The 27,876-nt window shown below is 43.3% G+C and overlaps 1 protein-coding gene across 1 annotated transcript in view; it reads left to right on the top strand.

Annotated features, from left to right (window-relative positions):
• Nucleotides 1-27,876, top strand: part of NTRK2 (neurotrophic receptor tyrosine kinase 2) — a 359,712-nt gene that overhangs the window by 270,637 nt on the left and 61,199 nt on the right. Inside the window, exons 15-16 of the mRNA XM_054501260.2 lie at nt 6,707-6,879; nt 13,542-13,776. Coding sequence (XP_054357235.1) covers nt 6,707-6,879; nt 13,542-13,776 — 408 coding nt within the window. The remainder of the gene's footprint in view (nt 1-6,706; nt 6,880-13,541; nt 13,777-27,876) is intronic.

Genomic DNA, 27,876 nt, shown 5'->3' on the forward strand with positions numbered 1-27,876 from the left:
TCAACTTCTGATTCACTCTCTTTTGATTCAATATTTCTCTAATTGACAGTTGCTACGAATTAGTTTCCTGTACAAAGACATAACATTTCTAAAATGCAACTTGATATAATATGCAAGTATAAACCGTCTATTTTATCCACCATATTATTGCAAATAGTTTAAAGTATGTGAATCAGAACTTAACCTCCTGTTTCCCTTTGGATAGTTGCCTTGTTAGATCTGAGCTGGAAGAGCCAGTATGGCTGAGAAAATAAAGATAGCAGTGAACACCCTGGCTATAAATCATGTATTTGAGGTTGTCAGTTGGTACATAATTAAAGTCCTGTCAAAGGAGTTATATACAACTAACTGAGTTGATATACATAGAGTATTGTTTTCTAGCACATAGCAAGCACAATCTGAGTGTTTGTGATCATTATCCTCTTCATACAATCATTTAATGAGTTTTTACATTTGTAGGGATGTTGGGAAGCTACCTATTGCACTTTCTCTAGTTTCTAAGATTTTATTTCTACCAAGTTCTTTCTATCCATGAATTCATTAAAATACACTCCTCCAAAGCTGAATTTTGTAAGAATTTGATAGACACTTCCTCTACCTATTTTTAGAAAAGATCCTATCGTTAGAAGTTCATGCAGCATGCAGCATTATGATCAAGGCTTGTTCTAAATGCGTGGTTAATCATTGCCTGTAACAAACTTATAAGTGTGTCTACCTTAATTCTATCTCAATTTTATAGTTTAGAAATGTTTTCCAACATTCCCAAGAAAAAAGTTGGCTCACTAATAGCCTATGGAGGTGGCTTTTATAGAACAATGAAGTCCAACAGAAGCATAATGTAAGCCACTATTGCGAGTCACATTTGTAATTTTTAACTTCTTAGTATGCATACTTAAAATGTAAAAAGAAACATATGAAACTTATTTAATCAATATAGTTTATTTAACTCAACATATCTATATTATCATTTCAATGTACTATTAATATAAAATATTAATGAGAGAGTTTATATTATTTTATTTATAGCAAGGTCTCAAAATCTGTTAGTTTTTTTTTTTACCTAAAATACATCTCAATTTGGACTTGCCACATTTCAAATCATCACTAGCCACCTGTGACTGTTGGCTACCATATTGGACAGTGCACATCCAGAAGCCATCAGGAGACTAAAGATTCTCCATTTGCAACAGATCTTGCCACAGTGATCCTAACCCAGAGGAACTCAGGCATATTAATCAAACATTCTCGTGCATCTTGGTTAACTGGTTTGGGAGTTTTTAAATTTCCCTCTGTGTTTTAAACACTATGGTGGGAATTGGGCATAGTGAGGTCTTACCATAATAATCTCTTCTATATTTTGTCTTTCACCTTAACAAAGACACTGTTTCTATGATCTCTAAAATATATGAGAAGAAGAATATAAGATCAGTACTTTTAAAAAGAACACAACCTCTATTTTACCTCATCTCTCCTAAACCACCTATACTTTGAAATGGATGATCATTTGTCACGTCCTACAATATTCTATCACACCAATGATTTCAAATAAGCCCTCTTGCCTCTCTTACTAGTTTTCCATTGACCTAAATATTTTGCTGAAGCATTTCATATGAATTTTGATTTTTCTTTTGTTTTTGCTCTTCTATTTCACCATCACTAGTTTCTCAGTTCTGTGCTGAAATTTATTTCATGCTAGTGCATTATTTCCAATTCTGAATCAATATGTACTCCAGGCAGTATCTCGCTATAGTTCTGGAGGAGCCCTCTCCCTTAAGAGTATCTTCAGAAAAGATGGCAGCTTTGGGGTGTCAGGAAATTCACCAGGAATAAGAAGAAATGGAACTACAAAGCAGACAGTAGGAGTAAGAAAATAGCAATGCTCAGTGATCGGGCAAATATGCTTGTCAAAATGAACCTGAAGAAGAGGGATTGTCAGTGAGGGAAGCTGCCACCGATATTCATGGCCTCAGTGCATTGCCAAGGGACTCAGGGAACCAGCCAAGCCTTGCATAATTGAGTAAAATGACAATCAGCCATGGTACTAAAACAGAGATGATTTTTATAAATAGGGTTGATAGCAGGATTTTCCAGCTTCTGATTGCTATCTGGCTATGGTTCCACCCTTAGAAAAATTCTGCCCTTACAGTGCCAAATTCAGAAGATGATTTTGCCCAAGTTGTTACCACCATATTTTCTGAATCTCTTAAAATAGAATTGAATCATAATTTAGAAAAAAGACCCAACATGCAAAAATGGATGGGCATGCTGGATGAAGCCAGGTTTGCGAGATGCATTTGCCCCATGAATAGTGGAATCTCTTCTCTCAATTTCAAAAATGTTACTGAAGCACAGTTTTTGACATTGCACTGAGAATGGGCTCTTTTCCATATTTTGCTTTGGGGACATGGAAATGTTAGATGCTTCTTAACTCTTTCAGGTTGGCGTTTCAAAAAAGAAAACCTTGTTCTCTCTCTCTCGCTCTCTCTCTCTCTCACACACATACACACACAGTCTAGCATTCTTTTTTTTTTTGAGACGGAGTCTCGCTCTGTTGCCCAGGCTGGAGTGCAGTGGCGTGCTGTCTGCTCACTGCAAGCTCTGCCTCCTGGGTTCATGCCATTCTCCTGCCTCAGCCTCCCGAGTAGCTGGGATTACAGGCGTGAGCCACCACGCCTGGCCCAATCTAGCATTCTTGAATCAATACTACATAGCTAAAATTTGAGCAGAAAGATTATACACAGAATTTGTTCATGCCTTGTGATAATGACCTTCAAGGGTCAGTACCTTTTCCAAATCACTGAAAAACATAGGCATGTGCCTTAGAAATAAGCTGTCTCAGTGACTCAGAGCATCCTCTGTAGAGACTGGATCTCTGAAAAAACATTGCAGGCCAAGGGCTGGATCTCTGTGTGCAGTATGACACTTTGGGGAAGTTGGACAGTCCTCTGGGAAGAAGTGGTAGCTCCAGCAGCACCTCTGCTCTCATATCTTGGGTTGGCCCCTGAGCCTTATTCATGCATACTTTGACCTTCTTGGATTCTTATGTGAGCAAACTGAATACAAGACTGGTTGTGGTTTCAAATTCAAATCATCAAATGTCCCTCTCTACCAAGGAAAACATCCGAACTTACACTACCTTGCATCATTATCCTCATGTCCCTGTGGAGGAGATGATGATATTGTTATCCTCACTCTCAAAGAAGAAAACCAGAGTCAGAGAGCTCGAGGGCAGAGCCAGGATTTGAACCTGCCTCTTCTGATGCTAAGCTAGAACCCCTTCTGTTTGAGCACCACCATTGTGAGGATTTGTCCTTTTACTGGAAGGGGAACACAAGTTTGGGGCCAACTCTCCAGGAGAGAGTGTATTTGGGCACCTCCCCTCAGCCTTGGAAGCAAGTCCTTTCACTTGCTTTCTTTTCCTTGTCCTTCTTTCATTTCCACTCCTCACTTTGGCCCATGTTCAACTTTTCCAGATGATCATTCACTGGTCATTCTTCCTCACATTCTTTTATCTCTACTTTGCACAAACTTCATGTGTCAGGGGTTCTTTTAGTTGCCTGATACTGGATTAGGCAGCAGGTGATAAAAGGGTGAACAGGACACACTTCGACTGTCAAAGGCAGGAGTGGAGACAGGCATGTACCCAACACCATTACGAAAGTGCAAGTGTGAGAAAGGCACTGGTGTATGTGGTTTGCTCCATGGGCCCAGGAGAAGGACCCAGCAGATAGACTTCCATCTCTTCCATCTCCTCCATCTCCTCCATCCCCTCCATACCTCATCTGCTATTTTTCTACTGTGAAATTCAGCAAGATAAGCACATCACATCTCCCTGTGCAAGAGGGATGCAAAGGAGTTGAGTTTGGATCTAGCTAAACACTAAACTAATTAAATCTGGGTGGCACAGGGGCCATGTCAGGCCCAGTTTCTGTAGCTTCAAGGGAGCAGAGACCCAGACCCCAGGTTCCTGGCCACTGTTCATTTTGTTATTTAATGAAGGAATGTGCTGTTTCTATGGCAACAGCCCCATAGAAGGTTTATGGCCCCTGAGCACTTGCTGACCCAAATTCACTCACTTTTCCAAACAGAGCTGGTGGTGCTTATAAAGACACTTCTCAGAAAACCACAGAGTAAAGTGAAAATAGTATTGATCTTGAGAGCGTGCCCTAATAAATGCCTCACCTGCTAATCTCCAGCTCAGATCTGCTCCCTGGGGAACTTCACCTGTGGCACATTCAAGGTCTCCAGGTCACGTAGGTCAGGCGTGTCCCCACAGGGAGAGCAGCACCGAGGCCGTGATCTAGAAAATGACCACCAGGGACCTGGCCATGTTCTGGACACTGGATACCATCTTTTAGTTTTGCAGTCACTACATATCTGACAGATGACAGTGCTTTCACTCCATTCCAATACTAAATTTAAGTGAACACAGATGTTCCCATTTGCCATCTAACCTTAATGACTGACTGTAGTCTCCCTGAAGATGGGATTCACAACTCACGTGCCACTTCTGCCCGGAGAAGTATGCCTTTTCCTCAATTAGAAGCAACCACTCCCTCTCTGACTTCTCTTGCTGTCAGTGTTTAGTTCTCGTGGCCTTCATCATTCATTACACAAATAGATGTTGAATACTCGCCCTGTGCTCTGCCCAGGGCTGGCAATGCAGAGATGCATAGTTCCTGGGTCAAGGAGCTCACAGCCTGTACCAGAGATAAGCAAGTAAACATGCAATTGGAATGTACTGTGGTGTGCGATGTGATAGAGGTAAGCATGAGGTACACCTAGCAGAGTTAACCACTCTGGCCTGCAGTGCAGAGGGGATGTGACAGCAATGAGGGGTGGTCAGGGAACACTTCTCAGAGAGGTGACAGCTGAACTGAGTCTTGGAGGACTGCTAGATACTAGCCAGGTATATTGGTTTTCTATGGCTGCTGTAACAGATTACTGCAAATTCACCAGCTTAAACAACACAAGTGATTTATCTCAGTTCTGGTGGTCAGACACCTGAAATCAGTTTTGCTAAGCTAAAGACAAGATGTTACAGGGTTGGTTCCTTCTGGAGGTTCTAGGTTAGCATGTTTTCTTGCCATTTTCAGCTTCTAGAGGCCACCCACATTTCTTGGCTCATGGCTCCTTTCTTCATTCTCAAAGCCAGAAATGTGACATCTTTTCTCCTCTCTGATCCTCTGTCCTTATGGCTCTCTCTTTGCTTTTATTTATTTAGAGACAGAGTCTCGCTCTGTCACTCAGGCTGGATTGCAGTGGCATGATCTTGGCTCCCTGCAACCTCTGCCTCCCGGGTTCAAGTGATTCTTCTACCTCAGCCTCCCGAGTATCTGGAATTACAGGCGCACACCATCACACCTGGCTAATTTTTGTATTTTTAGTAGAGACAGTGTTTCACTATGTTTGCCAGGCTGGTCTCGAACTCCTGACCTCGGGTGATCTGCCTGCCTCAGCCTCCCAAAGTACTGGGATTACAGGCATGAGCTACTGTGCCTGGTCTCTCTTTGCTCTTATAAGGACGCTTGTAATGACATTGGGCCCTCCTGGATAATCCAGGATAATCTCTCTCCACCTCAAGATCCTTAACTTAGTTACATCTGCAAAGCTGCATTTGCCACATCAGGCAACATATTCACAGGCTCCCAGGATTAGGAAGTGAACAGCCTTGGCAAAGGCGGGGAGTTCAACCTCCCATGCCAGTGACCACACCCAATATAGCATTCCAGGCAGAGGAATGCACATGTGCAAAGGGAGGGAGGCATGGCCTGTTGTCATCGGGGCAGCTGCAGACAGTTCCTAACGTGGATGTATGGGTTTTGAGAAGAGTGTCAAGGGATTGAGCTGGAGAGAGATGCAGTTGCTGATTCATTCAGGACAGTGGGTTTTGAGCTTGAATTGCAGTTATTTATATACATGTCATATCTCCCTATTTGTCCATAAGTGCCTGAGGCCAGGATCTGGGTCATTGCCTTCTTGATGTCATCACAGCTCTGGCTCAGTGATGGGCACATGCCAAGAGCTCAACACATTATATGCATCACTAAATGCCAGTTTTGCCCTGTTATGACACCACAGTGGCAGAGTTATCTAAGCAGAGAACTAAAGGCACCAAAACCCAGCTGTCATGCTCCTGGGCATCTTCACCTTGGCAGTGTGACCACTCTTCTTGCAGCTTGCTGGGCAGGGATGTTTTGTGAGCCAGCAGTATTTGTGGGTACAGGCTGGAGAAGGCTCTGTGCAGTGCTACATAAAGACAGGCAAACTGATCATTGCTGAAGCTGGAGATGGGTCCACAAAGGTTCACTGTACTCTTCTTTCTACTGAATCATGACATAAAGTTTTTAAATCTTATCTGAGCAGAGGTAAGCTGCACATAGCATCACAGAAAGCACAACAGGCACCAACAAGGGAGAGAAGCCCATGGGAATTATTGGGTGCAGGCCAGGGTTAGAAAGGATGTGGACCCTAAAAAGACCCCTGTCTGTAACCTAATGAGAGAACCTCTGTGAAAGTGTGTCATAAGCTGGAAAGCTTTGCATACACCTAAGGAGTTATTCCTCAGTTATTAGCACAGACATTACTTCCTTAGGAACTAGGCTGTTTTCTCATCTTTTGCCTAACAAATGAGATGGATGTCTTTCCTATCTCAGTGTCATAGGGCCGACTGAAGTAATCCTTCTCTTTTAACACCCACCCCCAGACCCTGAAGGATGCCAGTGACAATGCACGCAAGGACTTCCACCGCGAGGCCGAGCTCCTGACCAACCTCCAGCACGAGCACATCGTCAAGTTCTATGGTGTCTGCGTGGAGGGCGACCCCCTCATCATGGTCTTCGAGTACATGAAGCACGGGGACCTCAACAAGTTCCTCAGGTACAGTGAGGCGGAGAGGTGGGCTCCAGGAGGGAGCAGGACTTCAGGGTTCAGGAGTGGAGCAGGTTCGTGGGAGGGAACAAGGGACCCCTGGACCTTTCTCGAAGCATCTTATTTGATAATGACACCAGCGTATGCCAGAGAAAGGAGGAGAGAAAAAAGGTGACAGTCTTGTTCTTTTTCCTTAATCAATGAATTCTATGTAATGTGATGCAAATGATCCAACTCAATTCAGTCTGCATTCACTGAACATTTGCTACATTGAGTGGTATGTGACATGGGCATTTCGGATGGGTCTTAGACGATCTGTAGGAGTTTGCCATGTAGTGTTATTAAAGGCAAAGGAAACAGGAAGAGCTAAGGTACCCAGGTGTCACAATGGAAAGTGCAGTCCAGTGAGAGTGAAGTTTTCAAGCTCCTAGGCTGTGGAATGAACAGTAAGGAAGGGAAGCAGAAAAACAGCTGGAGGAGTCAAGGCTGAAAGGGTGGGGCGGGTGCTTGGACTTTATTCTAAGGACAAAAAGAATAACCAGGAGGCCAGTAGTTCAGAGGATCTACAGTGGAAAGATCCAAATCCAAAGAAGAAAAACTTCAGAAGGAAGGCGGTAAAAACATTGATTGAAGACTCCAGATTATGGAGTCTTCCAGATTATGCAGAGACCCTGAGGTCATGAAAAGATGGACAGCTTCAGCTGAGAAGTTTTGTGGGATGTGGGGTCTTCAGAAAAAGGCAAGGCAAGGAAGAGAAAATGTTGACTATAAAGGGAGTCACTGGGCTATTGATTAGGGTTAGTGTCATTTGAATTTCTAGCATTGGCCTGATTGGGTGGGATTTATTTATTTATTTATTTATTTATTTATTTATTTATTTGAGAGAGTCTCGCTCTGTCACCCAGGCTGGAGTGCAGTTATGTGATCTTGGCTCACTGCAACCTCCGCCTCCCAGGTTCGAGCGATTCTCCCACCTCAACCTCCCAAGTAGCTGGGATTACAGGCATGTGCTACCATGTCTGGTAATTTTCATATTTTTGTAAAGACAGGGTTTTGCCATGTTGGCCAGGCTGGTCTCGAACTCCTGACCTCAAGTGATCTGCCTCCCTTGGCCTCCCAAAGTGCTGGGAAAACAGGCATGAGCCACCACACCTGGCCCTGATTGGGTTTTAGTTCAGCTGTGCCTTCTCAAGAAATCCCCTCCCTCAGGTGATGGGTACAGGGAACCGGGAGGAACCACAAGATAGAGCAGGTGAGAAATGGCTGAAAGTGACTGTGATATGGGGAGAAAGGTCAAGTTGATTTAAAACAGTGAAGCTAACTCACACAATATAAGTGGTGACTTTTGAGGAGACCATGCTGCATGATGATACCAGTAGGAATTTTGGCCTCCAGACACAGCTGAGGTTGAGTCTCAGTCCAGGCATTATTAGCTGAGGGACCTCAGGCAAGTCTCTTAGCTCTTCTGATGAGAATCTTGAGCCGGCAGGGTAGGCATGAGGACTGAACTAGAAAAAGTATAGAAAGCTCTTGGCGTAGGAGCGAATGGGGAGCGTTCAATAAGCAGACGCTTGAATTCTGCCAGGAATGATGTCAGGTGGTAAACCAGCTGCCTCGGTAAGAGAAATCACAAGGAGAGCTGAGTTTGATAAGATGCAGGAAGTTGGTGATCACCCTGGTAGGGTCCATAGTGAGTGTTCTTCTCCTGCATCTACCAAGGGAGGGAAGAAATGTGCTGAGCAAGATACTCCTTGGGGAAGGAAGGCAAGTGATGCTTTGGCCTCTGTGGAAGTGGCAAATACATTATCATAAACCTAAAGAGTAAGAGGGCCCAGTAGTGAGGATGGGAGATTCAGGTTCTCTTTCCTATTCTGCATCAGCTGCTGGTGTCCCTTAAAAGAGCCTCCACCCCAGTTCGCTCAGTCACCTTTGTTCTCAGGTAGGCCTGCCTTGTATCCTCTCTAAGTTTTATCTGGGTCTAATATGTTTTTTTTTTTAATTTAGCTAGTCCTCACTTTGGAAAGATTAGCAAATGGGCTGCTTGTGATCTTGATAGACAGTAATAGTTAGGAAAGGTGTTAAAGGCTGTTCACCTGCCTTTGCTGAGCACAGTTTCCTTACCTGTGAAACGGGTATCATTTAATCCATCTCAAGGTCTAGTGTGTGCATTGTTGGACTGAGAGGTAATCAAGAAATGTTGTTCTCACAATCTTTCACAATACTTCATCTCTGCCACAATTTCCTCTTCATTTTGGTTGAGAGATCTGAAATCCTGGGGAAGTGGCACCTTTTTTGTGATGGCAACACCTAGGACTCTCTGTCTGCCTCTCATTTCCATGGGTGCTGAAGAGGGCTTTGCACAGAAATCAGCCCCTGTAAGCTTCATGTATCTGCTGGAAGACTCAGACACTGCAGTTTAAGTAATCAGTCAATCACTGCGAGAACATACTGCTGTTTTTAGAAATGGCATCACATGGTTGGTGCCGTCTGGATCATTTTTACCCTCTTTAGCCTCGTAGATCCACGTGCAATTTAGTTCTTCTTTGCTGGGCTGGATCCCTGTTCTTTGCTTTTCCTATGATTGTGTGGGCGAGGAAATGCCAGGTGAAATTAGGAATATATAGCCAGTTTGCAGCATTCTGAGACAATCCTGATGCATTATCCTACGTCAGCAAAATTTTTCTTGTAAGTGATAGGACAGGGGATGACTTTTGAACATTGTCTTGTCAGCTCTAACATGAAAGGAAGAAAAAAGCTGAATGTAGTTGAGGTCTGGCTGCTTCTAGGAGAAATATTTTCCCATTGTTCCCATGCCCCAGTCTACTTCCCTAATTCAAGATGGTGCTTTCCAAAAACTGTAGCATAAGAAATCCAAATGTGCTCACCTGGATGCAATTAAATGCTTCCGTAAGCTCACAGTGTGTCTGTACATACATGAATGTGTGTGTGTGTGTGTTGCAACTTGACTCTTTGACTTTCTCACTCAGCCTCTCCTTCTCCCTAGCTCTCCTTCCTGCCTTGCAGAAGGAACAGGCACCTGGTTCTCCCTTGGCACCTTGAACAGGGTGTGGAGCAATTGGGAACCTAGCCTGTTTGGTTTCAGAACCTGCTAAACTCTGGGAACAAGAGGTTTGCCATGCCAAAAGTCTAGTTCTCAGGTGCACTAACATGCTGCAGATATAGGCTGTCCTCTTTCCACAAGGGAGCTGGGCACTTAGCTGCCATGAAAAGTCCCCAGCTGTATCAGCTCTGCCCTATAAAGACAGATGTCTTCTCTTGTCTCCCTACCCTCTTTATTCATCCAAAAGCCATATATTAAGCACCAGCATGGCCAGGCTCTAAGCTAGTTAGGGTGGGAAATGAGGAATAAAACACGTCTTTGCTTGCAGGGTTTCATTAATTTTCCTCTTAGAATCTGTACAGAGTTTCCTTCTAATGAGGGGAAAGATAGACTACTATTTTTCAAACTATCACAGCTAACATTTATTGAACTTTCTAAGCATTTTAATACGTTTTAGGGTATAAACCATCCTTGCCGTCATTCCTACGTTACAGTTGGGGAAACTGAATCACACAGGTAGCAGATGACAGAGCTGAGATTCAAACCTGCAGCCCCTGCCTGCAAAAACTCATGGTCTTAACCACTTTGCCATCCTCTCTGCTGAGGTGGTTGTTAAAAAGACCAGAAGGAAAGTAGTGTGCTATAGAATCCTGGAGCCAGAGCAGTTGGTGCAGTGCCGGCTGTAACCCACGCTGGAGAGAACTGGACAGCTAAGTCAGGCCTATGAACCTGCTGCTTGCTTCCCAAGCCAGGGAGCTGATGGTGCTTTTTTTTTTTTTTTACACCTTTTAAGGAATGTCTTCCTGGAAGAGATGAAATGTGTTTTTATTTCTAAGACTTCACGAGGACCTGGGAAAGTGAAAGCAGAGGATTGCAGCGTTAACTGTATTTCTGTTCCTCTTAAGGACTTGTGTAGCAGACCCACCTACCCACTTTTTACAGCAGTATGTTCTGCTCAGAGAAAGCATCCAGAGGCTTATTTTATTTAAAGAGCCATGTTCAAAAAGTCGAACAGCAAATACCCAGATATAAACAGGGGAAATGACTGTTTAAAAATCCAGGAGTCTCCCCCAACACACAAATACTAATATAAAGTGCATTAGGCATTTGAGGGCCACCAGCTTCCTGACATCTTCAGAGTGTGGGGTTGGAGGACAGAATTTTGTGCAGAGGTGGCCTTTTGCACTGACATCTAACTTTTCCTCTATCCTGGAGTCTTTGCCTCTGAGAGATATCTAAAGTAGATCAGTTTTCTGGAACTAATATAAGGCTGTGGACAATCAACAAATTATTTTATTATTTAAATGGTATCTATGAAGATTAAATTCTGACCGAGTCTCTGGGTCTTTATTTCAGATTTTCTTTAGTTTATGTGCACCCCAGCCCCTTCCCCTGGTGCTGAGGTCACAGTAGATTTAAGGAAGACAAGTGAAAACATTGGCAATTTCCCCTGACCCCTCAGTGCTGAAAAGGGTTAGGCTTGATTCACCTTTAGTGAAGTGGAAAGGGCCCACCCTCTAGCATCCTGAAGAGCCCTGTTACAGGCCAGTTACAACAAGTAATGCACAGAGGATAATCTGTGTTTTCACATCACCTCTCAGTTTCATTTTTAAAGAGAATCTTTGTTTGCAAAGCCTTTCTCCCTGGTTTTCCTGTGAAAGGCCACGAAGCACTATGCAAGCACAGTGTCAATCCTCCTCACATCAATGCCCTTAGCAAGGGGCAGTTAATATCTGCAATTTACAGAGTGAGGAAACAGGCCCAGAGAGGTTATGTAACTCACCCAAAATCACACAGTGAGTGTGGGACAGGATCCAAATTCATTTCACATACCCCGGAGCTTTGGCCACTGTGCTGCTTCTTACCTTGAGTACGTGCTTTTGAGCTGAAGAAAGCCCTGGAGCATTTTCCCAGCATTGTTCCTCAATGTGACAAGAGGCAGCTGGGGGCTGTGGTTTGAGTAGAGGTGAAATATGTTAGGACTGGCTTGTACAAAAACAGGAAACTCCTCCCTAGGGAATGGTTAAATCCAGGTATTTAGAGATAGGAGGAACCTAAGAGTTTACCCAGTATAATATTCCTTTGTATTTTTGACTAATGAAGAAATTGTACATGAGAGAAATTAAAGGGCTTCCCTGGATCATGGCACTGGACGCTGGTGGGCCTGGGAGACCCCCCAACTCCTTGTCCAGTGTTTATTCCCTGAGAATACAGGAATGAAAGATCTGGTGACAGAATGCTTCCCGAAATCAAAGGGAAAGACAGTCACTGTAGGCTGGGGCCAGGATGGAAGTGGGGATACGCCTGTGGCTTGAGTAGTTGGGGGAAGGAGGGCGGAGAGGCAGGGCAAACCCTGACATGTGTTCTCAGACAATTCTGGCTTTCTCAGTTTCAAATACTCACACGGCTCTGAATCCCTGCAGGTGAGGTTACCTACTTTAACATTTATGCAAAATCCTCTATATTTATTCCAAGTGTTTCAAAATGTCTTGAGGGAGATCTTTCCTTTCCGAGAGAGAAGCCCTTTGGCCACGCCAGGGCAGAGCCCGGCAGCAAACCCCGCCTTTATTCCTTGCACTGCAGCTCCCCCTCAGGCCACCAGGGGCAATGACGCTCATCTTGTCTCACAGCGCAGGATGTCACAGCAGGGCCTGCCGCGCTGAGGGCGGCATCCTAAGACGCGGATCCTCCCACCCTTGCAGGACGTGCGTGTTAGGGTGCCCTAAGTCATCACATAGCTGAGGAGAGGCCAGGTGTGTAAGACGGAAGAAAAATAAGATTTAAAAAATCATGGTCCCCCTCCCCATAGCGTAAACAATAAAATTTTCCCCAGCAAAAGAATAAACAGGCTGTGGTTCAAAAGAGTTCTCCTATGTGTTGGCCATAGCCCGTGTTGAGCGGAGGTTGGAGGAGGGGTGGACAGAAGGAAATGGTATTTTGTATAGAGAATGAACATCCAGGTTGAGAATGCCCTGGGACTCTGTTGTTGAACTGGGCTTGAGAGAGCCAGGGGTAACTTCAAAACCATGCCTGGCCACAGATCAGGTGGACTGTGGAAGGCCGCAGGCTGCCCAGTTCTGGTGCTGGTGGGGACACTCTGGAGGAATCAGCTTGGTGGGGGGATACTCTGGCATAGCCTGGCTAGGTGGGGAGGGGTGGGGACCCACCGGGCTGCCATGTCCATCCCACTAGGAGAGTCCATCTTTCCCCCAATGTTTTGTTTTTGGTTTTGTCTTCCTTCACGTACCTGCTGCTTCTCAGGGTCAGGGGGCCCTGGTCAGTGCCTGAACCCAGCACAGTGCCAGAGCCCCTAAAATGTCAACCTGTCTGTACACTGGAGGGAAGGGGGACATTCAGGCCCACAGGGTCCTGGGAATTCCAGACTCTTTGGGAAACAGAGTAGCCTGGGTGCTCTCGGGACTGCAGAAGTACAACTGTGTGAAGCACCTTTGTCTCCTCTTCATGCTAAGTCAGGCACCATCTTTTAGCACCAGCAGCTACAGGGTGGGGGTGAGGAGCTTAGCAAGAGGGACGGGGAGGGGCAGGGGCAAAGGGCCCCTGGAGTGAAAATGCTGAGGCCCCCAGCTTCATTCTCCATGTCCTTCCCCAGGGCACACGGCCCTGACGCCGTGCTGATGGCTGAGGGCAACCCGCCCACGGAGCTGACGCAGTCGCAGATGCTGCATATAGCCCAGCAGATCGCCGCGGGCATGGTCTACCTGGCGTCCCAGCACTTCGTGCACCGCGACTTGGCCACCAGGAACTGCCTGGTCGGGGAGAACTTGCTGGTGAAAATCGGGGACTTTGGGATGTCCCGGGACGTGTACAGCACTGACTACTACAGGGTGAGTAGCTGTGCAGATCAGAGACCCCAGGGACCTCTTTCCCTGCGGGACCCCTGCTGTGTTTGCTGAGGCTGTCCTAACAAAATATCATGACTGGGTGGCTTAAACGACAGACGTGTTTCTCATGGCTCTGGAGGCTGGAAGTCCAAGCTCAAGGTGTCAGTGGGATTGGTTCCTCCTGAGGCCTCACTCCTTGGCTTACAGGTGGCTGCCTTCTCACTATGCCCTCACATTGGGATGGTGACCACCCAATCCTTCCTTCCCTTTAGGTCTAAATTTCCTCTTCTTTTAAGGACACCAGTCAGATTGGATTGCATCCCACCCTAATGGTCTTTCTAACTTAATCACCTATTTAAAGTCTTTCTCCAAATACAGTCACATTTTGAGGCCCTGGAGGTGAGGTTATCAACTTATAAATTTTGGGGAGACACAGGTCAGCCCATAGCACCCACCCTGCTCTTGGCACTCCAGCATGGTGGGTGAGATCTCCAAGAGTGAAGTCCTCAGTGTGAGAATCCTTCCAGAGAAAACTGAGGGCCTGGGGGAATTCCTGGTGAGGTTAAAGGATACTGAGGTTTGGCTTTGATTCTGTGAAAGGATGCCTGGAGCCTTTGTTTGAGATTTGAACAAAAGTGAACTTGTTCACATAAATAATAGTACACTGGACTTTGGAAGTTCCCTCCAAGTGCCATCTTGGTTGAAAGCGGTTTAGCTTGGTGAGATGGAAGAAGTTCTATCCTGCCTGTTCCTAGACACTTCCACACAGCTTGTCTGGTGTTTCCACCACTGAAATCACTGAGAGGCAGAGTTATAGACAGTGACTCAGATCCACTGATGACCTAGAACTGGCCCCCGGGATATGTTCACTTTGTTAACTGAGATTTTGGAACTCGGACATGAGAGAAAAGGGAATTTCTGGAAATGTCGAAGTTGTGATATTTAGAGTGAAGATTCGGGGTGGTGTTCTACCACTTTGATTTTCTACCAACCCTCAATTTGATTTTCTTGTGTGTTTTGCTGTTTTTCAAGGAGAGAGGAAGAGAAAAGGAAGGAAGGGAATAAATGTGCTGGTGTCTATATCTTAACAGCATAAAGCACAGAACTGGCTACCTTTCATAATAGGGTAGGGCTGGTGAAGATGCTGGCTTTGCTCTTCTCATTGTTATTTATTTTTGAGGAGGCACCTTCTCAGTTTATTTCCTGTTCCCCTTCCTGCAGTCTTGCTCACCTCTATGGCCTCTGTGTTTCAGTGGAGTGAACTTTGCTATAATTAGTGTAAGAAAATGAATCTATTGTCGTGCTCCATTATTCTTCATTTGACTGTTTTGTGGTGTTTTTTTTTTCTTGGTCACCTTGATAAGCATCATTTACATTTTGTGTGGCAAAAAGGAATAGAGACCACATGGAAAAAGATTCTCTTGGGTGTATTTGCAGGAGATGGGGGCACACTCTTAACTTCAAGTGTTCAAAATGTAGCTTAAAAGCAATGACTAGTTTGTTCAAGATATTTAAAACATGGGGAGATTTTACCTACCAAAGATGGTCTCCTCTGCTAGTTCGACACCTTAATGAAAGTTCTCCCTTCCTTGATGGGGGCAGGGAAACACATGGATGATTCTCTGAAGAAAAGCTTTGCTGATCTTGGTGAGCACCCAAGGGAGGGACATGTGGCCCAGGCAAAGCCTTTCTCTCTGCAGTATTAGTAAAGGGTTCAACGTGCCTGGCACAAAAAGTGAGTGCTTGTTAAGTTTTTCCACCTAATTATTACCCAAATCAATAGACATACACTTCATCCCCAAAGCTAGGACTTAACTGGATGGAACCCGGCATCCTCCTCTCTAGGAATCTCCAAAAATAATTTAAAGAAAAATACCTAAAATCTCAACAATAAAAAGATAAATCACTCAATTTGAAAGTAGGAGGAGGTTCTGAATAGACATTTCTCCAAAGACAACATCCACATGGTCAATAAGCACATGAAAAGATGGGTGACATTATTAGTCTTTAGGGAAAATGCAAAGAAAACACAATAAGATACCATTTCACACCCCCTGAGATGACTACAATAGCAAGTGTTAGCCAGGCTGCAGAGAAATTGAAACTCTGGTACTCCCCTGGTGGGAATGTGAAATGGTGCAGCTGCTTTGGAAAACCATTTGGTAGTTCCTCAAAATGTCCAACATAGAGTTACCATGTAATTTGGTAATTCTACTACTAGGCATGTACCCAAGAGAACTGAAATAATATGTTCCCACAAAAACTTGAACACAAATGTGCATGGTAGTATTATTATTAATAGCTAAAAAGTGGAAACAAGTTTATTGTCCATCAACTGATTAATGAATAAACAAAATGCGGTAATCCATACAATGGAATATTATTCAGCAGTACAAAAGAATAAAGTACCGATTCATGCTGCAACACAGATAAACCTCTAAAACAGTGTGCTAAGTGAAAGAAGTCAGACACAAAAGGCCACATACCATATGATTCCATTTATATGAAATGTCCAATACAGGCAAATCCACAGACACAGGAAGTAGATTAATGGTTACCGGGAGATGGGGGCGGGAAAGAATGGGAATTGACTGCTACTGCGTACAGGGTTTCTTTTGGGGGTGATGAAAATGTGCTAGAACTATATACAGGGGTGGCAATTGTACAACATCAATCATATACAAAAAAACACTGAATCATTCACTTTAAAGGGTAAATATTTTGGTACCTGAATTATATCTCAAAAAAGAAAAAAAAAGCATGAAAAGGAAAATAATAGCAAAACAGTGACCATCATTATGAACATAAGAAATTAATCTTGGTCATTTATTTACACATTGTAAAAACACTGGACTTTGCCATCTACCATATTTCAATATTTGTTAGAAAGAGAATCCTCCACTTAGGTGACAATATTCTGAAGTACTTTCTTCTGAAATGATCGGAAGAATAACGATTCCCGGTTCCTTTATTTGTTACACGATCTTGGAACTGGCTGAGTCACTAAGAAATGTGCTCCGGATGCCATGTTAATATCACCCCCGCGGTCACTACTCAGTTGCAGTTGCAGGGTTAGTTTTTGTTTGGTTTTCCCATTCAGGATGAGGGAAAAGAACCAGCCTTGCAATGGCCTCTGTTGCAGATGGGAATGGGCAAGACTGGGTAGGGAAGTGAAGGATGGATGCAAAACCTGACAATTTGCTAGCAGCCTAGGGAAACAAGGAAATGACACTTTATTTTGCCTTTCTAAAATGTCAGAATGATGGTTCACCTTTTCGTTTCATGAAAGTGAATATTTGCCATCGTAGAACTGGTTCTTGGGAGATGTTTGCTTATTGACATATCGATGGGGCCCATTCTGTTGAGTTTGTCAAATGGACAAGCAGAAGCTGTTGATCTGTTTTACAGGAGAACTCCAGTGCCTCCTGCGGTGGCCAAGTCCCAGAGCACTCTTGCTTTTACATCAGTCATCCACCTATTGGGTCACTTAAAAGCTTAACCTTGAACCCATCCCCTTCACGGTGTCTCTTCAACTTCTCTATCACCATAGCTGGGGTAATGTGTTCTCCTTACAGTTCAGGTTTCTCATTTGCTGGCACCTTACTAATTTTAAAAAATTTTTTTCATTATTTTATCCCTATCCTCTTCAACACTCTGCATTGAACTCCAAGGTGAGAAGCTGCTTTAGCTGATGTGAGCTGTCATCATCAATGTTAAAAATTCTTTCCATCGCAGTAACGGGACACAGTTGTGTGTGGTTTTTTCTGTTTGTTTTTGGTTTGGGTTTTGTTTTCTGACCAGGGCTATCTTATGTGGAAGAATGGTGATTGGGCATGGAGTCAACTGAATTGCATAAAATGTTCCTTATCTTTAAGCAAGAACCATTCCCACTAGAAGTCCAAGCCTTCCGCTCATGGTGGCTTATAAGCAGCCTTGAGGGATAGCCATGTCTCTGTGCAATTCATGGCAAGAGGGGTGGGTGGCAGCTGTTCTTTCGTTACAGGGGAGCCGGTAGCACCAGGAAATGGCTGCCTCCAGGCGTCCACCCTGTTGCAGCTGAGCTAATTATACCTTCCCAATGAAGGGAGAAATCGGAACACTACATTTGCATTGAAACCAGCCCGACATGGCGGGTCCAAAATTACTCTAGCATTTATGTTCTCTGAATTGTTTTAATTAGCAGCTCTGCAGTACCAGTCTTTTGTTTTTTTGTTTCTTTCCTCCACTGGCAAAACCTGACATTTAGGAAACATCTGAACCAGATTTCGGTCACATTCTGCCTGTTGGAGACCTAGGGTCTCACTCTACTTGGTCATGACTGTGCCGCATTGAGACCATTGAAATTGTTGTAACGTGCCCTTTGGATGGTTTGCACTGTTTGGTTTTAACATATGCTTAAAATGTATGTGATCTGTTGATGAGTGGAGGGCCCCAAACATCTGAAATCCTCACTGTTAAATCTTGTTCTCTCTTGGGCTTCAGCTTTATGTTGGAGTGGTAAGAAACCCTGTCCTTTAATTTATCTTCCACTTAAGAAAAGAAAAGGAAGAAGAATAAGCAAAGTGATTTATAGTAGACATTTACAGAAACAAATGAATATAACTTGGCTGAGCAAGGCCAGGGCAGAACTCAAAAATGTTAAAGAGATGTCAGCAACAAATTCCAGGAAATCATCATTAGATGCCCACTCCCAGTTTATCAACTGGGAAGAGAAAGGAAGACATGTGGTACCAAGACCAGCTAATATAGCAAGTGGCCAGATGAACAGATGTGAACTTTAGCACCTTTCACCTTCCCCTACTCACCTTAGAAGTTTCCAAGGGTTGATGAACTGGAAAATATAGTCCTGGGCCACAGAAGGGGGAAGGTTTAGATAATTTAAGAACTGGCCAAGCATGTAAGAAATAATCAAGAGTTAACCATTATTCCTTGGTCTTTATAAAGAATGTGCTTATTTTTAAGAAATATTTTTATGTGATGTGAATATTTCAAGATAGGTAGGTAGATGGATGGATGGATGGATGGATGGATGGATGGATGGATGGATAGATTGACTGACTGACTGATTAATAGAAAGATAGACTCATTCCACAGATGTTTTTACCATCTTGTTTTGTCATGTACTAACACCATTCCCTCTATGAGGAGCAGCATAAGAGGAGGTTTCAGTTTCACCTCCTCCCTGACTTCCTCTTAGCAGAATAATTGCTCACAAATATGTGATTTCTCTATACTCCATACAAAGAGGCATCACAGCATACAGTACCTTGCATCAAGGAAACTGGCTCATATCTATGTCTCTCATTAATATGAGAGCAGATAGAAGATAAGTCTTACACATCTTTGTTTCTGCAGAAACTGGCACAGTGCATGGCGCATATGAGGTGGTCAGTACATGATTGTTGAACATGACTCCCACCAGGACTCCCACTTTTTGTGTGTGCCTTTGTAGCCCTGCAGGTGAATAAAGAAGGTACTCAGATTTGTATCTGGGTCTGGCTTTGAAGCTAGGAGTGTTGACTTCAGGAAGCAAAGCTAGGAATATAGGACCATCCCTATCTCAGACAACATTTTCTTTGCAGTGAAGAGCCCAGGGCTAAAACTTACTTCTATTTATTGCCATAATAAGAAAATTTCCTCCTGTAAGCTATGTGTAGAACCTTTGAAACCAGGCACAGTATTCAATTTAAGGGGCAAATTAGTTCCTTCCTAAAAGAGGGATGTCCTCTGTGTCATTGACTCTCATTTGCATGGATCATTTTCTTATTTTTCTCATCACTATATAAGACTTAGACAATAATTCTTAGCTTTCACATGAACAATTATAGATCTTTCTGTTTGGGCTCTTTTGATTAAAGTGTACTTAAAACCATAAGAGGTTGTTTATTTTATGAAATCGTCTTCAATTAATGCTTCTTACAACACTTAGAGCACAGTTCAGAGGAACCCGTCTGCCAGGGAGAAGTCTATTGAGTTCAGACTATTTCTGTATTAAACTGGACTTGCATAAACTGTTTCAGGGTTCTAAATTAGTTTAATTAGTATTCAGGCCTTCCTAAGAACCTTTTACATATGCTTTGGAGTTGCCACAGGGTGAGCGTGAGAGTCCTCTCATTCATTCATTTTCTCAGTACATATTTATGAAACAACTACTGTGTGCTAGATACAATAGTAGATGCAAACAACATCCAAACTTTTTAAAGAAAGGCACCTAGGCTCTACTTTGAGGAGTTCCCAGACATTTTAATACAATGTGATAAATGCTGTAATGTAGATACAAAATGGGAACCCAAAAGAGGAAGCCTCCAGCCTACTTTGGAAACTCAGAGTAGGGTTCTCAGGGACACAATGTTTGCACTGGTATTTAAGATATAGACCCCAAATTGCTTGCAAGGAGGCCCTAGGCCAGGATAGAGAGGAAGACAGAAAATAGGATATAAGGAGAGATGTCAATGTAAACATCACAGTATGTGATCCAGGAGTGGGGTCTTCTTTGCTATTCTTCTGAGGCTATCAAAATAAGCTCTTGAGGCTATTATCACATTTCACAGGGGTTTTTGCCATGCCAAAGACTTTGGACTTGATCCTTTGGCAGTGTGGAGCCACTGAGAGATTCTACACTGGAAAATGACATATTAGATTGCATTCTGATATGTCATATGGTCTATGAAATAGATCCGCCAAACAGATCCCAACATCTTCACCTCTGTACTTATTTGATTTGCCTAGAGCAGGGTCTCTCACCCATCAGCTGTCAGTGGGTGTGCTTCAAAAAAAGTGATCTTGTAATCATAAGGTAGGCAATCTCTTTCCTTGCTGCAGAACTCCTCAGAGCCTTTAATCTATTGCTATGCCTTGTGATCTTTTAACAAAGGCTATAGAAACTTTTGGAAACCAGCATGGAGACACGTTATTCCAGTTCTTGGTCCCATCCTTCACCCAACTGGTGAAGAATGCTAGCAGTAGATGGGTAAATCCATCTGTCCCCTTTTTTTTGGTCTTCTGAGTCTCTTTTTATTGAAATCACTAGCCTCTATACTTTATATGTAGAAGTGCTACCTTCAGAAATTAGGTATGCTTCCAGGTGCACTGGGAATGACAGTAGGGAAAAGTGGACATTGCCCATTGGCTTGGATGGGGCAGAAGGACTTTGATGCCTCGAGGTCCTAAGAGTTCTCTCCTCCTCCAGTTTTGAAACAGTTGGGCCTCCGCTTTCTCGTGCCTGTGATATTCTATGCTTTTGCCTCACTCAGACCAGAGCCTCTTTTAAAAGTAAGCTGGCAACAAAGAGTTAGCTGGGGTACAGAGGGAAGAGCATCCAATTTGGAGCCTGAAGACAGATATTCAAGTCTCTGATTTCCTTTTCTACCCTTATGATCATATCAGTTAGGAATGTGTTTAGCCCAAGGAATCAATATGCTACTAAAGGTGGCTAAGCAGATAAGGGATTGTTTTACTCGAGTGAAAGGAAGTTCAGAAGCGGGCAATTTCTGATTGGTTCAGAGGCTTTCCAGTGTCAGAGCTGTGGATTGGCACTGGAGATGTCCTTGGTCTTTCCCTCCTGGCAGCAAGATGGCTGCAGCAACTCCAAACATTAAAACTGCAGTCCGAGGAGGAAGGCCAGGTTGCTGCACAGAGCATATTGTTTTTTCCTGCACACCTTTTTCCATCAGGGCATAAATCTTTCCTAGAACATCCTCTCTGCAAAGACTTCTTCTTATACTTCATTGGCCAGAGGTGGGTCAAGACTAAGGGCTGAGCTCACTCGCCAGAGATCAATGGCTTGTTACCAAAGACCTAGACAAAACTGCAATTCTGCTACAGAGAAGAAGGAAGCAAATGGCTTTGGGGTCATCAAAGAAAATTATCTGTCACATTGACCTTATGCACCATGATAGCATCTGTTTCTTTATTTGCAATGAGCCCCTGCCTTTAAAAGTTGAGAACTATAAATTGAAGTGATACAAAATAATTGCTTGTTCTTCTGTGTTAATGCTTCTTTTTGCTCTGGCTGCTTTTAAGATTTACTCTTTATTACTGGTCTTGGGCAATTTGATTATGATATGCCTTAGTATTGTTGTATTTATATTTATTGTGCTTAGACTCACTGTATTTCTTGGATTTGTGGGTTTATAGTTTTCATCAGTTCAGAATTTTTTGGCTATTCTTTGCTCAAATATTAATTCTGCTTTTCCCACCAACCCCCTACGGACTCCAATTTCACTTATAATAAGCCGCTTGACACTGTCTCGTGGCTCACTGAGCTGTTTCCATGTTTTTGAATTCTGTTTTTTGTGTGTTTCATTTTGGATAGTTTTTGTTATTATGTCACCAAGTTCAGTAATTTTTTTCTCCTGCAATGTCTAATTTGCCATTATTCTCATCCAGTATAGTCTCCATTTCACACTTTGCAGTTTTCATTTCTGGAAGTTCAATATGGGCCTTTTCTTATATCTACCGTGTCTCTAGTTAACTTTTTAAGCATATGGAATATTGTCATAATAAATATTTCAATGTATTTGTCTGTAATTCTAACATCTGTATCTACCCTTAACCAGTTTCCGTTGATTGAGTTTTCTCCTCATTGTGGGTCATATTTTCTGCTCCTTTGCATGCCTGGTAGTTTTAAGTTGGAAGCCAGACGTTGTGAATTTCATCTTGTTGGATGCTGGATGTTTTTGTATTCCTATAAATATTTCTGAGCTTTGTTATGGAATGCATTTATATTGCATAGGAACAGTTTGATCCTTTTGTGTGTTACTGTTAAGATTTATTGGTCAAGACCACAGCAATGCTTACTTTAGGGCTTATTTCCCACTATTGAGGCAAGATCCTCCTGTGTACTCTGCTCAGTGCCCCATGAATCCGGAGGTCCTCACCCTGCTTCATAGGAACCAGCTTTATTTCTCACCCTGTGTGAGCACTGGGCACTGTTTGCTCAGATCGTTTGGGAAGTTCTTCCTTTGGCCATGAATAGTATCCTCACATGCACGCACTGATCAGAACTCAGCTTGGTATTCAACGGGCATCCTCTGCAGATCTTCACAGTTCTTTCTACGTGCAGCTCTCTCTTCTCTGGTATTCTGTCCTTTCAACGCTAGCCACTTTGATCTCCCCAGACTCTCAGCTCCATCTCCCCAACTTAGGGAGCTTGCTGGACTCTTGGGCTCCCCACTCTGTCTCTCTCAATAAATTAAGCTCCCAATGTTTGTTTGTCATCTCTCGGATCACTCACTCTCCTTCATTGCCTGTTGTCTAGTGTGAAAACAATTTTTTCACATATGAAGCCATTTTTTGGTTGTTACTCCATCTTGCCTAAAAGCAGAAGATGGTTATCATTTCTCTTGATAATGAATATATCATTTTGAAAATCTACCAGTGAACTGCTTACAAGCTGCAGCATGGCAAACAAGTTCTCTCATTGCTTTAAGACAGTTACTTCCTGTGAAGGTTTTTTTCCTTTTTAATTAAATAACTTACATTTACATAATACTTTTTCTACAATTAAAGTTTCCCTGCCTACACAGAATTATTACTTAAGTAGGAGAGTATTCTCCATCTCCAGTGAGTATTGAGCAAGAGGAAATTATCTTAGCCTACTTGTTATCTTTGAGAGATTCCCTGGGCTAAAAATGTGAGTTGGTTCAAGAAGGCTTTGAAAAAAATGTATAGGCAGAATATTAGTAATGCTCCCCACTTTTCACATTCTCCCACAGTCTTTGCCTATGGTTGGGGTCAAACACCTTGGATGGATGAAATGGCTAATTAATCCAAGATAGTTTTGCAGACATAGTTCTTAACCATGCCTCTTTAATGTATAAATACCAAGTAAGATGTGTTCTGTTCCCCAAAGAAAACCACACATGTCCTGAGGAGAAGAGACATAAATGAATCACTCTGATACTAGTGATTCATACTAGTGATTCATGCTCTCCATACATGTTATGGAGAGCAGAGATAAACTGATTTGGGGGGAGATGTGGGATGACATCTGGAAAATTCTCTGAAAGAAACAGAATTTGAGGTGGGCCTTAAAGAATAAATAGCAGGTAGAGATGTTGTTAACCACAAAGACGATTGCCTGTGACAGATGTTATAAATACAATTAGATGACCTGTTAACAAGTACTTTTTGGGAGGATGTAGGAGTTCTAATTTTGAACTCCACATGCCTCACAGAATGCTAGGCACTTCCTAAGTTCTTACAGATCATGACAATTGCCTAAAAGGAGCTTCCAAGAAAGATTCTATAATATTCTTCTTGTAAGTCTTTCAAAATGAAGGTGCTCTTCAAAGTAGTGGGTCTTCAGGATGAAAATTACTCCTGAGTCCAAGCATGATTTGACTTCATCTTTCAACTCTCCATATCAATCTCTTAAAATTCTGTCCTCTGGTCAGTATTTCAGATTTCTACCTAGTCTATTTGTCTATGTATGAGAGACTAGAAAACTCCAAGATATTGTTACATCAACGTAGCCTAATACTGGATACCTACGGAGATGTGAAAAACACCAGGGTTTCTCTTTCTGCAGAGCTGCAGTGGCTTTCCCTGTTGATCATCCTATTGGTGACCATAAGAACTTAGCACAGTCATGTTGCCTGAGGGATTCTGCTTACCAGGTACAACTAGTTTAAATTTGACTCCACGAAGAGAATTATCAGACATAAAATAGCTTGTGATATCCAACTAAGAGAAAACGTCTGAAATTCTTTTTATGCTGATGGAAGCATGGAAGTATGATCTTACCTAGTACTATAGAACTTCCTACTGCATGGGCTCCTAAGCTTGGTCACACATCTGAATACCCCGGAGTGTCTTTTGCGTAATGTTGATTTTTGGGCTTCACTTTACATATACTGATTCAGCATCTTGAAAGTGATGAGATTTGGGAATTTATATTCTTCACAAGCTTCTTAGGTGAGTCTGATGTCCAGCCAAGTGTAGAGCTATGTTTTTTGTTTGTTGGTTGGTTTGTTGGTTTGTTTGTTTGTTTGTTTTGAAATGGAGTCTTACTCTGCCACCCAAGCTGGAGTGTAATGGCACAATATCAGTTCACTGCAACCTCCACCTCCCAGGTTCAAGTGATTCTCTTGCCTCAGCCTCCCGAGTAGCTGGGATTACAGGCACCTGTCACCACACTGGGATAAATTTTTGTGTTTTTAGTAGAGACGGTATCTGGCCAGGCTGGTCTCGAACTCCTGGCCTTGTGATCTGCCCCCCTCAGCCTCCCAAAGTGCTGGGATTACAGGTGTAAGCCACTGCGCCCAGCCAGTGTAGAGCTATTATATAGGCACTGCTCAGGTAGACTTACAGAAGTAGACAAGGATATAACACGGTCTCCTCTATGCTGAGATTCAAATGGTAACTTTACAAAAGGTCTTAGTTATCAAGCTTCTAAAGCAGAATAGTTGCTGTGAAAAATTCTCTCAACCATGACCCTTGACTTTCCTGATAGAGATGGTATTACCATAATTAATGGATTTTTAGGACTTCTGATGGGAAAGACTCTCTGAATTTTAATCACTAGTGCACAGTCATATCCTACTCTCTTGAACATCAGAGCTTAGGTTCATTGAACCATGACATTTCCGAATGAACCCAAGAACTATTTCTTATGGTATCAGTTAGTAAACGAAGTGCTCTTTGAGGCTCTCTTCTCTCATCCTGGGAGGTGAGCTTGACTCATTCTCTAGGTAATGTTGTCAAAGACATCATGAGGATCACAAGAGAGACAGAGCAAGCAGCAGGTGGAAAGTGATGCACTGTGTTCCTGGACATGCCAACACAGAGCACACTGCCGCCCCCGCCCCGCAACCCCTCTCCACAAGGAGCTGGGGCTCCCAGGCTGGTGATCTAGGCAGACCCCTGCTGGCCTTCTCTGTCACTGCATGGTTGTATATCTGTGTGGGTGACTGGTGGAGGCCCTACGCAGGAAATGCAAGAAAAGGCTTGTGGAGAGTCAAACAGCTTGTCAAGGTATCCTTGTGGGTGTCTGTATTGAAGTGTCACAGTATGAAGGCATTTTATTAGCAGCTATTTTAGAATCCGAACACTGAAATGGAACAGTTTCTTCCCTACATGGCATTTCCAGGCTGGCTTCCTCCCTCACAGCCTTACGACAGCACCAGCCTTCTCATAAGGGGGTGGAGAACATGACGCTGGGCTCCTTTGACGGCGGAGCCCAGCTATGTGGCCCACGCCCTCAGCCCTGGAGATAATTTGGTTCATTCACATGTTGGTGATGACAGAGATACTGCAGCGGAAGCTGGGGAGGATTCGAGGCTCATGCCTCGCCTTTGTGTGCAGCACAGAAATCTTCCTGGGTTTTGGAAAGGTATGGAGAGATTGATGCCCGGGGTTAAGGGAATGGAGGGAACATCCACTCAAAGGAGAAATTGCAGGGTGAGTGAGTCCAACCTCAGTATGGCTTTTTTCTGCAGCTACCACAGGGGCTTAAGTTCTTCCCAGCTGTCTTAGGGCAAGTAGTGAATTTCTTTCTGGAAAACTCATTAGACTTCATTGTAGGAACAACGACCTCAGAAGACTCCTGTTAATGTCTTAGAGGGCTGATGTGGGGTCTTGTAAGGAAGACTGACATACCTGGCCTCCTTTTATGTCTCAGCTTGGCATGTAACCCTCTCAGCCATCTTCCAATTTACTGATGAGAAAAATAATATTCAGGGATGTGAAGTCGCTTTCCTGAAGTGCCCTCCCTTATGCCTCTGGCAGACTGGCATCTGAGCTCCTGTTCTCAAACAAAAACTCCAGGCTCTTCCCACTCTGAAAGCTTCTCTGTGCCCTCAGCACACCCCTGGCTCCTCTAGTCTTCTCCCTGAGAGGTGGACAAGGGTCGCCTGGTGTATTCTCAGAGCTCTGCCCTTTGTAATCATAAAAGATCCATCTAGGACAGTGGCCCACTGTGCAGAGCAAAGTTCTAAAGCTGTGTTGGTTGGAAGAAGAAAAGGGATACTCCAAATTTCGGAACCATGGCTTTTTAGATTGGGAAGGGGCTTCAGAAGTAGTCAGTCTGTCCCTTTATTTTAAGGAGAGAATCTGGGTCTTTTGTTCAGCCTACCAGCTCTCCAGCTTTGGGTCATTCCTGAACCTGACTAATATGCCAAGGAACATAGGCAGGCAGACAGCAGACTTGGATTTATTCTCACCTTCAATATGTGTGCAGTGTGTGGCTTTGAATAACTCATTTAACTTCTTGGAACCTTACTTCTCATCTTAGTAAAATGGTAAAGAAGTCGGTTCTGTCTGCTATGAGTGCTGTCATGATGCCACCATGAAAATTGTGAAGTATACATATTATTAAGTATTATTTATTCTGTTGTTGCCATTGGGGAATGGGGACAGAGCAGAGTCCTGTGGCATATACTGTGCTACACCTAGCATGTTTGCAAGGATGCACTATTGAGCAAACACATCCTTGAATCCAAAGATGGGTTCCAAAGATTGTGAATGCTGTCTTGGGTCTTTTTGGCATGGGCCCAAGCTGTTGCTGTGGGGGCATATATGATACATTGACGTCACATTTTCCTTTTCTTCATGTCTTCTGAATTAATAAAACACTTCCTACCAGTGCAGCTATACTTCATGCATTGTTGGTCCACCCTCCCAGGCTATAATGGTGTTTATGAGATCTTTAGGAAGGTCAAAAGCCTTCCCCAGATTCCTAACTGGCTGCTGTCCTGTACTCTGTTTTTCCCATGCTATCCCTAAAGGCAACTGTAGCCACCACCACTAAAAGCATATTTTAATACTCTGTGTCATGTGCTTCCTTTGTGTCTTTGGAGTTGGTCCAGAACGATCACTTGCTTACCTTTTGTCAGCCATTCTGAGTCATATGTATTTGCCTGAGCATGAAACACTTGTGCTAAAGGAAAAGTTTTGTGGCGTAAGCCACACACGTTGCAGGAAAAGCTCAATTCGCATAGCTCAGGATAGGGCTCTGCCCTTTAGCAGTCTGGGGAAGTCTGCCCACTCCTTCACCAAATAATGTTCTGCATGCAAAAAAATAAAATACACATCATTACAAAAGAACAGCATTGCATTCAGCATAGTTATAAAATGTTAAAAGGGTGACATAATAACACGTGT

This window comes from Pongo pygmaeus, chromosome 13 (genome assembly GCF_028885625.2).
Source record: "Pongo pygmaeus isolate AG05252 chromosome 13, NHGRI_mPonPyg2-v2.0_pri, whole genome shotgun sequence".
NCBI lineage: Eukaryota > Metazoa > Chordata > Mammalia > Primates > Hominidae > Pongo > Pongo pygmaeus.